General features: G+C 44.5%; 1 protein-coding gene across 8 annotated transcripts in view; it reads left to right on the forward strand.

The window, feature by feature from the left end:
- The window catches only part of Satb2 (SATB homeobox 2), a 176,212-nt gene extending 159,660 nt beyond the window's left edge, over window positions 1-16,552 (forward strand). For 7 of the 8 annotated variants that reach the window (XM_075955937.1, XM_075955934.1, XM_075955940.1 and 4 more), the window contains one exon: window positions 13,288-16,552. In XM_075955937.1, the coding sequence (XP_075812052.1) occupies window positions 13,288-13,749 (462 nt within the window). In that variant the 3' untranslated portion in view covers window positions 13,750-16,552. The remainder of the gene's footprint in view (window positions 1-13,287) is intronic. The other variant, XR_012908804.1, reaches the window with a different exon arrangement.
- Window positions 16,553-16,881: the final 329 nt, after the last annotated feature.

The following is a 16,881-nucleotide window of genomic DNA, read 5'->3' on the forward strand; positions in this document are numbered from 1 at the left end:
ACCCGTGTTTGATGAGTGCTCTTTTGACCCCCTTTAAGCACTAAGCCACCAGGAATCTTGGCTCCGAGACCTCTTCCTCATGGTCTGAGGGACAGCCCTGCTCAGAACATTTGACTCTCTACCCAGCCCGGTCTTCAGTGTCCAGTAAGCTGTGATATCTCTCGGTGGTGTGGCAATGCTAGAGGTTTGTCCCTCCCCAGAGCCGCTGGTTACAGCGAGCTGCAAACCCTTTGCTTTCTATAAAAGGCATGGTCCTGCTTTCATGTGTTTGATCCACACAGCGCTGTTCCCCCGAGTCCTGTTATTAAGTGGTTACATCCAGAAAGCGGAAATATGCTGAGATCATATATTGTTGGTGAACATCTAATACTTTCAGTAACCATAACTGTCAGATGGTTCTGCCTTCAGAGAGTCCCGACTGTATAAAAAAAAATATACAGAAAATGTGGTACATTCCAGTCCTGCCCAGGCCTCGGGCACATAGATAACCCACCTCGGGGCCCCTTGCCCCCAAACAAGGAAACAAATGCATTCAGAACTCTTCTCAATTCACGCCCTCTGCCTTAACCACGCCACTGACGTTGGCCGGTGCCACCGCTGTTTCGTTGTTTAGTGAAACCCGAGTTGAGAGTTGGCAGATCCCAGGCGTGGGTAAGGTTGTTTTCACTCCCATCACACTTTGACTTCTCTTGAGAATTATTGAGCTAGCTGGATTAATTGCTTCAGGATTCTGGTGACCGTTTTAACCTGGAACCTCGACACAGGTTTCTCTTTTGGCCTCTGGCCATCCAGGAGCCATTATGATTTCCAGGTTGTTTCTTTGAATACTGTTTGAATTCCTGCTACTCAAGTCATCCTAACCTTTCACCCTCCTTGTCCGTGACTCTGGTTATCTTTAACCCAAGAACTTCTCTCCTGTGGGCTGGGACAAGGACCAGCCTTGCCCGGTTACACCAGTGAAGCAAGACATGTTGACTTAATAACCATGTTCACAGAGTAGCTCTCAGTCATCTCCGTGATTCTCTTTCCTGTTTTAACACAAATGGGGATCTGTGTAGTGTACCAATACTGCCTGTGTCTTGCATCTGGTCCTCAAAAGACAGGCTTCTTTCTTCCATGACTGTGTAGGTCAAGCTCTGCCTCTAAGAAGACACGATGGAGGTGCATGAGAAGAAGGAGAGAAAGAAAGAGTTCATTTGGTGGGCATTGGAGACTGCTAAGTGGTCTGTCTTCCTCTTAGGTGTAAGAATACACAGTCATGGTCTAGAACATCCTAAAGAGTCTCAATTTGCTTAATCCTTGTTAGATTCTGTTTGCCGTGTTCGTGGAAGAATTCTTAGTTACATTATCCTTAAACGATGAACAAACTTCTCAGGTGACGCTTAAAGGGGGAAGAGCGTCCGTTAGATGCCACGTGTGGCCAGTGCTTTGTGCTTCTTTATATCTAACCGGGGAAAGATCCTATCTTTTCTGTCTGACATTACTTTTTAGATGTTTTAAGTTTGACTTTATGTGTATGGATGTTTCCCTACATCTACATATGTATCGTGTGCACACCTGGTACCTGCAGAGGTCAGGAAAGGAGGCGTCAGGTCCCCTGGAGCTGGGTACAGATAGTCACCACTCTTCTCTTTGGTGCTGGGAGCTGAACCATCTGCTCTAGCAGAGCAGCAAGGCTTGTTGCTGAGTCATTCATCTCTCTAGACCCCTTTGCTTCTTTGCTTTTGGTTCTGATTTTTTTTTCTTGGTATCACTATGCCAGAGACATAGACAAACACATTTCTGTCTTTCCACAATGTCAGGGTTTATTGAATGACAATAACTACATCAAGTGTAACCATTTTAACAACGGCAATTTGTCATATAGTCCTGTTTACTCTAGTATCCTGGCTGGGGTGAATGCAGGTTTTTTTTTTAAATTGTTATTCCAATTGTAATTACTCATATTAACTCTTGTTCTGTGGCACATGACGCATAGTAAATGTATCTATAGGCCTATTTGCATTTGCAAAATGAATACAAATCAAAGAGGCTTTAGTGACTCAATGGAATAAAAAAAGAAACTATTTGCAAACTGGAATTTTCAAGGACAAAGAAGAACCTGAAAAATAAAACCCACTGTTTTATGCAACATGGAGTATTCTAGAGGAAGTCATGGCCTAATCTCAACACTTGGTGGCCATTTAACTGGGATATGGTTATTCATCTCAACCTTGCCGCTTTTGCTGTATCAGCTCACCGACGGTATGAAGGAAGTAGTCACTGGACCCCCTCTTAGATAGTCACAGATTCTGGCCATTCCTAAAATCATTATTAATAACTGCAACATATTGGTTTTACCCCCAGCTATACCGTGTTGTCGGTATCGTTGTTCTCAATTTATTACTGAAGAGGAGATGCTATAAGCCGAGGGCTTTTCTTAGAGATCCACACTTCCTCCAGCACCCGAGTTTATTTTAGCGGATTATTGTGTCACGCCAGTGTTATGCTTTTATCTTTGACCCAAGTGTTTATTTTGAGAAACAATTATTAAGCTGCATTAGAAACATACACAGCCTTCCCATAGTGTCTTGGTTACGATATTACAGGAATCCCTGGCTAAGACTCGAGGATATTGAACATGGATTTCCATGTCAGACGCCCTATCATTTTGCTCATTCGTATTGATTTCTTTTGACATGGTCTTCTTTTATTGAGCTTCGCTCTTTTTTTTTCTTCCTTTCTTCCTTTTTTTTAAATCCCCTTCCTATAGCTGTATGTGCTAAATGCAATTGTAAAAAAGGAAACCAGCTTATATTAAACCTGCCTGGAGTCAAAATGTAATCCAGCACCTGTAGCCCGCAATTTGTCTTCCACCTCACGGACACGCTTTTTTAATAACGTATTTCCGGAGTTTTGACCTTAGGATACTGTAGGAACCCCCCACCTCACCCCCCCAAAAAATAGCAGAAACTAAACCATAGTTTTTAAGAAGCCTTTATAATGTTAGGCTGTGAAATTATAGCCGTAAGAGCCAACTCAAGTAACATCATGTGAAGTTAGAAATAGGGCTGAGTTGTGAAGATGATGTTTTGCCTGTGAAAATGTCTCTGAGTGATAACGTCAAGAGGCAAATCACGCTGTGTGTGTGATTTCCCTACATCCCCGCTCTGGGCCCTTAGGTCATTTGACTCAAGCAAGGAGGCTTCCGACTGTAGCATCTATTTTGAATTTTCTAGCAAAGAGCTTGGTGATCATTAGGGAGGGGCAGAGCTCTCTTTCCAGTGTGATTCAAAGAGTTCGGAAGTTTTCAAACTTTTTGTCCCTGCGATCTATTTTCATTTTTGTAACCGATGATCTCAGTAATTATACATTGTATGTCAGTATTACCCTATTAGTGATTAATTTTTAAACATTAAGTGTTTGCTGAGTTTTAAATAATTATACATGATATATGTAGATATGTAAAGGATATGTTCTATGAAAAATACCTTGCTGAAACCAGTATACCAGCCCTTTATACACACTTAAAGATTTAGTGTCTATTTTAATGCAAGGCAGTTAGGTTGTCGTAATTGCTTCTGCGATTAACGCAGTATGTGTTTGAAGTCTGGTAAAGAAAACCGTGCTTTAGGAAGACGTGTGATTAGACTAGCAAGAGATATTTCAACAAGCATTACAGATAATTGTGAAATTCTTTGATGCTTTAGCAAGGCTTTGAAAGTCACGGTATTTTGAAGGTTATTTCAAAATGGAATTGACTCAACATATTGGTGACTATTTCATTTTTTTTTAACTTAATTCATTGGTCTCCACTTAACTTTGAATGGATCTTTTACCATTTGATAACGTAGTAACATTATGTATTAGTTTGAAAATAATAGTTTGTTCATTTATGTAGATCCTATAAATGTTGAGTCTTCTTTATATATTTTTAAAAAGCATTTTTTAAACTACCACCAATTATCATTAGGAAGCTTTTGATGTATTAGGATGTTGATAAGCTTACTGTAGCACTTTGGCCTTTCAAAATTCTAATTTTTACCTAAAAGGTCCAATCTTACCATGAGAAGTAAAGACTGACAGAGACAGGCTTAGCTTCATTCTGTGTTTATGTGAGCACATGTGTGTGCACAGGGAGAGGCTAGTTAACATCGCTCCCTGACCCCCAGACAGTCTCTCCACATATGAGGCCTGGCTGGCTGGAACTCACTCTGTAGACCAGGCTGGCCTTGAACTCACAGAGACCTGCCTGCTTCTCCTTCCCAAGTGCTGGGATTTAAAGGCGTGAAGCTGGGCCTACTTCAGTTTTGTGAGACGGAGTTTCTCACTGAAACCACTATTTCCACTAGAGTAGCTGGTTAGCAAGCTCCTGGGACCTGCCCCCTCGCCTAGTACTGCTGGGTCTCCTGCTGGATGCCACCACACCTGGTTTTTACATGGGCGTTGGGGATCCGAACTCGGTCCTCAACTTATACAGCAAACAGTATACCCACTAAGCCATTTCCCTAGCCCCCAACTTCAATTCTTAAGGAGCTATGTATCCAAATCTGACTCATCACAGGTTTGCTGTTAGTTGGTATTCCATTGCAGAGAGCTTCGGAGGCCCAATGCAAGCATTTCCTTCTGAGAATGAGCATGGGCAAAGTCTTCTTCAAGATGACCGTGTGACGTCATTGTTGCCGAAGCGCTTCTCACCAGCATTCTCATTTCCCTGCACAGAACACTAAAGAGAAATATATGCTTAAGCATTGAGATTTAATAATTAATAGAGTTTCATTGCTCGATCAAGACGATTCTCACACAGAGCGGTGCGCTTGCAGACGTGAGCTGGAAGCCGCTGTGAGTTCAGTCTGATGCCACCACCCTGACTACCACAGGCCACATTGCCCGCTCTGTGCTTTCGTGCCATTGGTGGAAAGTTTAGCACAATCGGAGCACATGACTGACGTCTCTGCTTTTGCTGCAAGGTAGTTTTGATGCCGTGGGTGTCTTAATACAGCACAGGGCTTTTTGCAGAGGCCCGTGGATACGACTTTGAGAACCATTAATGAGGACTATCTCCCCGACAGTCCTCGTGATTTGTGTAAGTGGAAGACGGGAAGATACCATTTCAGACAGGCTTCCAAAGTTGAGTTCTGTGTGGCAAACACTCCAGAGGGAATGCCCATGTGCCAGGTACCATGGTAAGAGCGTGAAGTCTGTGATGAAAGAAGTAAGAGAAATTACCAGCGGGCCGGCCATCCTCCTGTCTGTGGCCTTCAAGTGAAAGGGCCAGCTACTAAAATGCATGTTTTTTTTTTAAATCATAAACGTATTGCTAGAAAAATACACGAGGCACTAAATAGTTTTGATCTTAAACTCTTCACATTTTAAAAGAAAATTGCTTGGAGCTAGTGAGATGGCTCAGCAGTTGCGAGCATATACTGCTCTTCCGGGTGACCCCGATTTGATGTCCAGCACCCATACTGGCCAGCTCATAGCTGCCTGTGACTCCAGCTCCAGGGGTCACCTCTGCCAGCTCCAGGCACCTGCGTTCGCATGCACACTCACTATGCATATGCGAAGAGTGAATAAAAATCATAAACTTTTTAAAATGAAAACTACTCATCATAAACGCTTTATTTATGATCAGATCACTGTCGGGTACTTCATACGTATGATCTTACTTAGTCTTTTGTTCTTAATACTGTGAAAAAAGATCTTCTGAAACATCGAACACCGAGGCTCAGAGAATAGCTTGCTCCAGAGTTTCAAGGCTGCTAAACAGTGGAACTTGTTGGAGTAGGCACTGACTTGAAACCAGAACTTCATTAACCCCAAAATTTCTGTTTGAAGCTTCTGCACCGTTGTATCTTAGGAGTTATCAGATGGCCTAGAACTTCCTTTGAGAAAAGAGAAACAGACACAGAATTAGTTAATTAGGGTATGTTAAGTCGTTAACATCTGGGCTCAGATGGGTACCAGAAGCAAACCCCGACACGTGGTGCCAGAGCCTTTATGTACACCATGTACCTTGGCTAAAAAGGGATCAATAGTAAGCAGAAGAGTCGTTGGTGCACAGCAGAGATAGTGAAAGCCAGAAGCAGAGACCAGGGGATGTGGGATTGGCTCAGGGCAGCACAGCCAAGAAGTCCTGAGCACCCACCACGATCTAGGCATGAGATGCTCAGTCCACAGGCTGTGGCCCAATGGGTGAGCTACAAATGTAATCGTCGACTCCTGCTTCTTATGATCAACATTAGGTGTTTTCCCTGCTGAACTTTTGAGCTAAAATGAATAGTCTCTCCTACTGGTTTTGAGGGGGTGGAGGGAAACTTGCCACCAAGTTTGTCGAAACCTCAATTACATGACATCTTATATATAGTAACGGTTAAAAATAATAGCATGCAATCATTCTTCTGTTGGGTATGCTTCAGTGGGTTGGTGCCAGAGGCCTTGCAACCAATTGTTCTTATTGGTAAATGGACGTCTCTTGGAGTTTTTGATGCAAGGATGCTTTCCTTTTCTGACCGAGTAGCTCATGTTTCCTTGGCAGAGATGGGGTAAAAGGAGTAAAAGATATCTTGATTCTAATACCAAATGGATGTGGACGAAAGTATCTTCTCCATGTTGTCTTCGCCTGCTACTGTGTCTTCTGCTCTGAGCACGGCCCCACTGCCATAGGCGCATCTGGCCCCAGAGAGCCACCCGCGGCCACCTGGGGAGCTGCTTAACCCGTTACCACACTCGCTCCGATCATCCCCTCCCGCCACCTCCTTAATAATTTCTCATCTTCTCTATATAAAAACGACCGCAAAGGCTCGGCTTATTATAAGTAATCCAGTTCACCCCCATAATGATACAGTGAATTATATACTTTCCTAAACTTAATCATTCAAGATCTTACTTCCTTCCCTGCAGGCCAGGGCCATTATATTTTACACATGGCTCCCAGCTGGTTTTCATTGAGGCCTTCAGAATCTATTTGAACGCAGAGAGCTCTAAGAGGAGCGCTTTATCTCTCTCGGCCGGCTTTTGTCATGGTACCGTGAGGTCCTTCTGTTTTCCAAGCTTTTAGCTTTGAGGCAGAGAGGCAACATTGTAACTCTGCTTTGTAACTGGTCAAGGAACTCTCCGGCTTTACTGGGGAGTTGTCCTTCCTTTCAAATGTATCTACGGCATTTCTTCCTGCATTTCTTCCTACATTGCTACCTTCATGTCCATCCTTGTATGCTTGGGTCATGTTTCAGCCCAGAGGGCTTTCTGAAAATAAGTAAAAAGGAATTTATCAGGCTTTGCATTTCCAGTTCATTTGTGCCCTGACCATACCTTATTTATTGACCAGCCCTTAATAGCTGCATCTAGACCTCCGTATTTAAAGCCCTCCAGGATTAATAGGTTCAATCATTTAGCAGATAACCCCAAAAGTATTTGATGAAGGGATGGGCTTTTTTCTCTGTCAGCTCAAGGCCAATTGTTTCAAACACAATTCCTTTTAGGTGCGGCAAATGTCCTAGCTAAAGAAAACAGCCGTCCGTTCAATGTAAATACTATTCCTCTGAGGACATTGCTGGCTATTTTATACTAGTGTTCCTGTTTGGGATCCTTTGATGAGGATCCAGTAACACATTATAAGCTGAGTATTTTGGATTTGGCATATGGGTGTACAGGTATTTGCCCTTCTGTCTTACAACGGTAGCCCTTAAGGCTGGGGCTCTGCTTTTGGCTAGAACAGGTTGTATGATCGCAGGTCTCTTGGTGTCGCATCACCCCAGTGATAGAATGACACGCTGCTCCAGCCCCGGCTCCATCTCTCTCCGTTGTCACTGCTTGTGGGCACCAGGCTGCCCACTAGTATCTTCTGGGGGTGTGGAGGTGCCTTGTGCCCATGCTCTCCATCTGGGGGTTGTGCTCAGGGCCCATCCAAGCCCCTAGGGAGTATCCAACGTGACTGAAGAACTGAAGTCTTTTTTGTTTAACATTTAATTAGTTTAAATGTAAGGGGAGATCTAGAGTGATAGCTCTTTTGATAAGGTGTTTGTTACCCCTGTACCAGGGCATGAGTTCATATTCAGAACCCATGGTGGTGTGTTCGTAATACCAGCCCATGCAGGGCTGGGATAGGTGGGTTCATGAGACTTTTTAGCCAGTCTAGCCTCCTTGGTGGCTTCCGGACCAGTGCCAAAAAAGGCGGGCGGGGAGTAGATGGTACCTGGGAACAGACACCCAAGGCTGAGAGACCTCCACACACACGGTCACACATTTATTTGCACACGCATGAAATAACTAAATGTAAAAACCCGCATGCAGCCACGGCAACTGCATTGGAGAACGCACACAGCTCCAATGGGCTGGCCTGGATGTTTGGTTGCTGCTTGCTTGTCCTTTCCTTCCAACCTTTTCCGTCTGGAGCTCTTTTCACACCTGCCCCTCGCTGCCTTCAGACCCTGCAGCTACACTGCGTCCTCCGGGAGCCTTTCCCTGGTCACCCGCGTAAACACCTCCTCTGTCCAGGACTTCCACAGCGTCGTCCTCACTCCCAGTCCTCCCCTGCGAAGCTTCGCTCGGGATCTAGCTCGCTCTGCATGCTCTGCTCCCGCCCTTCCCATCCAGACACACAGGTGCACAACCTGTCCCTGACGTGGTCCTTCTTGTACGTATTAGGAACAGTTTTCTTCTAACATGGGGGCAAAACATGGGATTGCCATGACGTCGGGTGAAAACATAGACTTGGAGCATTCGGGTCAGAGTTTGGCTTGGGAAGTTTCACAGGTGCTGGTCTCCTTTCTCCGTGTCTCTACCACTGGAGTTTGTCGATTTTGCTGCGACGGCTCCCTTCATAGCCCTGTTGAGAATCAATAACCCATGCTACAAAATAGAGTGTGTAAGGTACGCGTTCCAGGAGTCTCACGGCATACATGCCACGCTTGCATTGGTGGCAGAAACATCCCTAACCCAAAAGACCCAAGATCTGGCAGATTCACAAGGCTGAGAGTAAAAAGGCCTAGCTGTCCTTACACAGTGACCCATTTTATTAGGTTGGAAAAAAAAATCACAGGAGGATAGTGCTGCACCTTAAAGACTAAGTCCAGCTACTGGGCCTTCAAAGTCACACGCAGTTGTAAGAACGAATCTCAGTAGGTAGCCCGAGCTAGCTTTGAGTTTTCAAACCTCTCGCGAGGTCCATTTTGCAGCTACACAACGCCACACTGGTTCTGGACCCATTAGCGTTTTTATTAATTGGGAGGTGGTGCCCTTTGCATATAGTAAAAGCATAGTAGCTCTTAAACATGCAGCTGGATAATCTTTCAGAAATGCTTTCATCCCTTCAATCAATGCCCACAGTGAGGCAGGGAATATTATCAGCCTCCCCAGAAGGCGGTCTCCCAGCCTTTCATTCAGTGATTGTCAAAGACAACGTGCTGGTGTTAACTACTGGCTGTCCCGGGACTTGCTCTGTTGCCTAGGCTGGCCTCGACCTCAGAGATCCGCCCGCCTCTGCCTCCTGTCTGCTGGGATTACCAGTGTGCAAAGCTGCTGCAGGCTCTCTTATTCTGTGTGTTCTTTGCGTTTTCTTCATGACCCTCCCATAAGTAGAATCTTGAAATCTTTAGTCTTTCTCATCTGGCTCCTTTCTCCCAACAGAAAGTCTGTGGTGGTTCCCCATGGTGGGAGAGTTAGCCCGGCATCTCTGTTGTGGGAGTTTGGTTTATTACACTGGGGGCACTTGCTTCTTTCTAGTTTGGGGGTTTTATGGCTGAAAGTCCTATGGCATGTCTTCTAGAGGACACAGTATTCTTTCTTTCTCTGTGTGTGTATTACTATAGTAGATGTAGTAAACCAGCCAGGACAAGGATGACACCAACGGTCATGCCAACTTGGAAGTGGGGAAGCTCCTGGGGCCTCCACTCCTACATAAAGAACTAAAGGCAACTAAGGCATGAGAGTGAGAGAGAACCAGTCTTCCCTAGGAGAAGAGCACACCAGTATTAAATGGTCAGCCCCAAATAACACGCACACAAGTAGTAGTGTATAGGTTGAGCAGGTTGTATGTATCTGGGAACAAACACATCTCTCTCTCTCTCTCTCTCTCTCTCTCTCTTCCTGTATTTTTGACTGTTTCTTTCCTTGTCTGTGAGAAGATGCTAGCATTGGTATGTAACTGTCTTCATGCCTGTGTCGTCATGTCTGTGAGAAGATGCTAGCATTGGTATGTAACTGTCTTCATGCCTGTGTCGTCATGTCTGTGAGAAGATGCTAGCATTGGTATGTAGCTGATTTCATGCCTGTATCGTCATGCCCCCCCCCAATCTACTCTTCTGTTTGGCGTGGTCAGAAACTGCAGTTCACTCTATGGGACATTTTCAGTGCTAATATTTCTTATAAGAAACATCTTTCCGGTCTGTGATCGGCGATGTACCTCGGAAGCCAACTTTTTTCAACCTGGCATCCCCCTGCGTTCCTGACTTCCAGTTTAGAGGCGCATCCTACGATGCAGCCTGTTTCCGGTTGCTTCTTGGTCCAGATCACAGCTTCACAAGGAACTGTAGGATTGCGTTATCCATGTTAGAGCTACCTGGAACCAAATGGGTGCTTGCTGTTATCATCACTGTTGAGTTTTTCATGTCTGTCTTCTTTGTTCATGTGTGTGACTGCGCTGTGTTCTAAGAAATGAGGGGGAGTAGGGTACTCCTACTGGTAGGGCCTAAGGAGAGCAAATGCCCTCATGCAGAAAGATTATAGTAACTTCAAAGTACAGTTTTGGAAAAAATCTCTTTAAATCTACTCGGCGCACAATGGAAAGCCCCTTAAGAACCAATCTAATTATTCAATTAAATGGAACCGTTCTGCTGACTTTTACTACAGAAGGCGGGCGTAATTTAGAAAATGGGGCATTTTAATTCTCTTTTGTTTTCCAATTAGCACAGCGGCCCTAATAGGGACCACTCCTGCTTGAGCGCATGGCCTGCTGGAGCACGCTCTGTCCCTCACTCCGGTCCTCCTCACCAAAAGCTGTGCCCCTCACCTGTTGGCGCGGAGGCTTGCTTACTGCCGCCCTAACGCTGCCCACATCGTGGGCCCTGAGCACATATCTTCCTGCCATCAAAGCCACCACCGAGAGCCGTGGGAGCCCGCAGAGCGGCCTCGCTTTCCCTGGCGGGGATAATTAGGACGTTGGAGTAAGAAAACTCTCACTTTTTTTTGCTGATGCCAGCTTACCACATCAGACCACATGAGTTTGCTCTTAGTTGAAAGTGGTAAAGAAACGCTAAGAACATTGCCCTTAATTGGTCAATGCTATTTGGATGCTGGTCCACTCTTTTATAGCCCTTTGTTTTCGGTTTCTTTCTGCAACCAGCCTCCAGCTTATTCCAGCCAGTAGTCTCATGATGTAGCCCAGGTTGGCCTTGTGTTTGCGATTCTTTATTCTCAAAGCCTCCCGAGAACTTATACAGCTGTGGGCCCCCGTGGGTAGCCTCTTTACCAGCTTCTACCAGTTGATGGTAGTTATTCAAAAAGACTTAAACTTTTTCTGATGCTCCCATATTTTATCTCTTCCATTATTCATTCAACTCTATAAAAAAAAAAAGCTGACGTTTTCATATTGGTGAGAAAGTATGCTTTTCATCCAAGGCCTCTGGGACTGGAGCAAAGAGCATGTTCTTTTCTCTCTAACTGCTCAGATGGAGGCAAATGTTGGTCCTAAATAGTGGGCCATGTGGCTAGTCCCTGTTACGGGAGGAATGGTGATTGGAAGAGACCATGTTTTTTTTAATGTAAATATATATATATAGTAATATATATGTTATATATATAATGTAAATATATATATATATATATATAGTATATATTTCTATGTTGCTTGGACTTGATTCTCTTTGGACTCTGGAAAATAGATAATTTGGAACCCTAATTTTGGAAAACATTTTATAAAACAATAGAAAATGACAAAGAAATGTGTGTTGTTGTTTGAGTGAACTTGTTACTGGAGAGGATCTTGAGAGGGTACAGGAAGTCGGGCACTCTCTGGGGATGGGAGGTGTGGTCCTCAGCTCTGTACATGACCTAACCCATCTCAGCAGTGATAGCTGCAGTGGCAGGCCAGCTGCCTGTGACGGGGGCTGAGGAGGTTTCTTCAGACTGTCTCCTTACATCGCTGTCTTTCTGTAGACATACCGATGTATTAAGAAGTTTGTGCTAAAATAGAAAGTTATTTCATACGATGATGATGACAGGCAGGTTCAGAGTAGAGTTACCCCCTTCAGGTTTTCTTTCATGGTTTAATGAACGTGTGGTATAGGTAGAGATAGAAAAGAGGGATATTTTTTGAGAAGAGAAAAAAGAAAATAATTTAACAACCAGCTAGTAAACCTTGCAATTAAAAATTAAAAAAAATAGAAATTTGGAAGTAAGCTCAAAATAGAGGGTTAATTAGCTTATAGCAATAGAAAAGTGCCCATCTAAATGTGTTTAAAAGAGTCAATTAAAATTTACAGCATACAGAAGTTATATCTTTAAATTACTTTGAAGGTTTTCATGTATATTATTTAAAACAATTACATTTAAAGAGCAACAACTAAGAGAAGGTAAAGTTATTCCTGATTCTACAGAGGTCGTGTTTTCTGTCCCAATGTGCCATCTGTTTCTCCCGAGCACCCAGGGAGCGGTGAGGGCCAGAGTAGCAATGATTACCACAGGCTGAAAGTTTGCCCCAAGCCACGGATGGGCTGACCAGGAGCTCCTGGGCCAAATCCAGTCTCGGGAGGGAACAGCTGAGCTCATTCATTTCTACTGAGTGGCGCCCCAGCAGTGACTGTGGCCCCTCCTGTCAAGGTCCATCCCTCCTTTGGGAACCCTGTCCTGTATGCACGCTATACATCTGACATCTAAAGCGGCCCAGCCACTTTCTTGATCTCTCTCTGCCACGTGTTGAGACTGGGGGTAAGGGGCTGAAAGACACGCCTTAGTCTCGTGGCTTAACGCCTTAGTGCCTCGCGGTCTAAACCCTGCTGTATACAATTCATTTGATTTTTTTTTCTTTCTTTTTCGTTGTTTTTGAACAAGGTCTTGCTAGTCTAAAGTGGCATCAAACTTGAAGTGTAGCCCAAACTGAACTCAGATTCATGGAAATCTCCCCGCCCAGGCCTCCCACCTTACCCAGCTTCAATGAACCATACACTTCATAGATGACATGATTTCTACTTCCTCACAAGCGACTCCAATTGAAGCGTGGCGTGCAGGAGGTAGCACCAGCTGCAGAGGTCTGGTGGCTTCGCAGACCTAAGGTCCCAGTCACACTAATGTTCTCCCCCTTCTGATCATCAGGTCCTCCATCGACAGCAGTCCCAGCCGACCAAGGAGAGCTCTCCTCCCAGAGAAGAAGCACCCCCACCACCCCCTCCCGCCGAAGACAGTTGTGCCAAAAAACCCCGCTCTCGCACCAAGATCTCCCTAGAAGCCCTGGGCATCCTGCAGAGCTTCATCCACGACGTCGGCCTCTACCCCGACCAGGAAGCCATCCACACCCTCTCGGCCCAGCTGGATCTCCCCAAGCACACCATCATCAAGTTCTTCCAGAACCAGAGGTACCACGTGAAGCACCATGGGAAGCTGAAGGAGCACCTGGGCTCCGCCGTGGACGTGGCGGAGTACAAGGACGAGGAGCTGCTGACCGAGTCGGAGGAGAACGACAGCGAGGAGGGCTCGGAGGAGATGTACAAGGTGGAGGGGGAGGAGGAGAGCGCAGAGAAGAGCAAGGCAGCGCCCGCCGAAACCGACCAGAGATAATGTGAACTCCACCAGATGAAGCAATATATGGGTCCAAGGACTTTCTGTTTTTGTTTCTTAAAAAAAAAAATCTCTTGGCTTTGTTTTTATTTTGGTTTTGTTTTTATGGTCTGTTTTATTTTTCTTACCCGTAACGGCATTCCTCTGTCGCACAGGATCGCCTATAGACTGAGTAAACTCAGTGGTTCTGAGTCGGGTGTCACCTTGGCAAAGACACGAAGTGTCAAACTCTGACCATTGACTGGACCATAGTGATGCCAGTCACGGGAGACTCCGCCTTCATTCCCCTTGCTCTTATGGAAGAGACACCAGGCAACTTCCAGGACGGAAAGACCCACGAGATAAATGAAGGGAGCTATGAGTGTGTGTATATGTATATGTATATATCTCTATATTTACATATATATATATATTAAAAATTGCATGGGACAGAGAACTTTACAATCCGAAAGAAGAGACTGTGAAATGAGTTCTTAAAGAAAAGACTTGTTTATGTATAAAAAAAAAATATGCCACTTCACAGTGAGTTGCTCTGGCTTTTTGAGAAACTGCGGCCTGCTCTCAGGGTGGGGTGACTATTTTTGAATTCCTATTTATTTTGTGTGTTTGTCCCTGATCTTTTTTTTTTTAATTCTATGGCTTCCTATCTGGCAGCTTACTGGGTAATTTTTGAGGTATGTATTTAACAAAAATAACACTGCCAAAACAAAAAAAAAGTAAAGAAGCAAGAGAAAGGCAAGAAGAGAATGAGCCAGAGGGAATCAGGGCCCGTTAGTAACGAGACAGTACACATTCCTCCGGGAGACAGGATGCACACTTGCGTAGACTCGAGGACGTGAGCCACCACTTTCCGTTAGCATCGCGTCGGCGAGCAGATGCGTTCTGTGGAATTCCTTCCGAGCCAAGTCCAGTGCAGAGGAAACTTGACCAATTAATTAGTGCAGTCTCGAAAGATGACATTTTGACATGGGACTTGCGGAGTTCATGCTATGAGCCACATTTTATCGTGAAGTTTATTTACCTGCTTGTGGCTTCAAATTTTAAAACTATTAAGCCTGCTCATTTTAAATTGTTGGTTGTTACTGGTTTTTTTTTTCTTTTTATTGTTTCTGGATTTTTTTTTTAAAGAAATAGAACATAGTTCGATGTAATGTTAAGTTAGAGAAAGACGTTTCCGCCCAGTTAGAGGGGCTTCCACTCAAATAAATCTCCACCCGGCCTCTCCCCCAAGTGTTTCTTCCTCCCCATTTCGGACCTTCCTCTTCTCCATACACATCCCATCCACTTTAGCCAAGCCTCTGCAGCCCCCCTGAGCTCACACGCCGCCTCCACGCCTTCCCCCGCCACGGCAGCCCTAACAGGAACCTGCTTTCCAGAATCTCTCAGCACCTCCAGGCAATAGAGTCAGTGAAGCATCTCAGCAGAGTCACCCAGTCCTCGGAAAAGGAAATACCGCCCCTGTGCCCCACATAGCGCTTACCTGACGTAAAGCGGAACTAATGCCGTAAAGCAGAACTAATGCCGACCGGGCTGTCTTGTGGAATGAGCGTTAAAGCTGCCATCTACTGCAGTTCGCCAGATCTCCTTGGGTTTCCTATTAGAAACAGTAGCATTACCTTCCAGTTCCGCTGACAGCGATGGCAGGAGGGGGACCTCCCGCTTTGGGACTGGCCTCCAGACCCTTCTTCAGGCTCGAGATGGCCGCCCAGCGGTCCCACGTGGTTGGATCTTGTCTTGTTTTGTTTTGTTTTTGAGTTGTATCCTCATGCAACCTTGTCAAAGACCTCATGCAATATCACTTTGAAATTTATTTTCTGTTTACTACACAAACATTGTAATATAACTGTTAATACTATTTATATATTTGAAAGGTATAAGAGGTAGGAGTTTAAAAAAAAATAAAAACCTCTATGTGTAGATATTAACTCAGAACTTACACTCTACAGGGAGAAGACACGTTGCAATACAAGCTAACTCTGGCCGCTTAGTAACCTCTGGAGTTCTCAAAGGGACGTTTTCCTGTACTTTTTCAAATAATGATGTTCAAAAAAAAAAACCGGTTACCTTGACAAGAGCGTCATGTGTCTTTGCAAAAGGACGGCTGTGTTTGCAGTTGAGGCCTGGGCCCACCCTTCCCGTTTCTGTAGATGCTGCAGCTTTAATCAGAAAAGTCCACAGTTGCTGCTTCCCGATCTCCGAGTTACTCCCTCCAAATTGTCTTCTGACACCGTTGCTGAAGTCACCCTGTACACGTCCTAGGCACCGATTTTTTTTTTTTTTGGCCAAGTTCTTACAGGTGGTTCATCGATCGATGGCATCCGCGTTTGGTATCTTTTACACTTCAACCAAAAATTTATTAGGTATTTTTCAATGCTAAGTCTTGCCTTTTATTTTTTATTTTTTAATTTCACTGCCAAGTGTGCAGTGGTTCTAAGTGAATCTGTGGGCATTTTAGCCTGTGGTCTTGCCAGATCTTTGCGAATTACAGTGCTTATATGTCTATTTATTCAATACCTGTCATATAATATCTATCTGGGAAAAGAAACTTTCTCTTGTAGTGCCTCTCGACAAAGCACAATTTCCCGCCTTTTTTTTGTGAAATGAAGAAGGAAAAAAAAACAAATTGTGTTTTATTGCAGTATCAATAATGTGAATAAGGATTAAGATATTGTAAATGTTCTTTTTTCCATGTAAATCAACTATCTTTGTTATCACTAAGTGATAATTAATTTTTAACTTATGTGCATTGTTAGGCTGTTAGAGTTTTTTGGTTGTTAAAATAAAACGCATTCAATAAACCCGACTTGGTTGGTCAAAATAGTTTTCTGGGCGTCGCCCTCCTTTCCTGTTTTAATTCTTCACTGGAACAGGACCTAGAGACTCTAAGAAAAATCTGCACCCTTTTTTCAGAAGGGAGACCGCGGTACCCACAATGGCAGATGTCTGAGTTCTGTCGAGTGCGTGGCTTTGATTGCACATGGGAATCCTGTGTGTCCCTCTGCATGTATAAACACAGGCATGCTCACATGCTGGCGTGGGCAGCCCCCGGGAGTCATTTCTCCCATCGTCTTGTCGTATATGAGCACAATTCAAATGGATAAAGATATATTTATGGGCTCCCTCCTTTATTTT

Source organism: Microtus pennsylvanicus, chromosome 22 (assembly GCF_037038515.1).
Source record: "Microtus pennsylvanicus isolate mMicPen1 chromosome 22, mMicPen1.hap1, whole genome shotgun sequence".
Lineage (NCBI taxonomy): Eukaryota > Metazoa > Chordata > Mammalia > Rodentia > Cricetidae > Microtus > Microtus pennsylvanicus.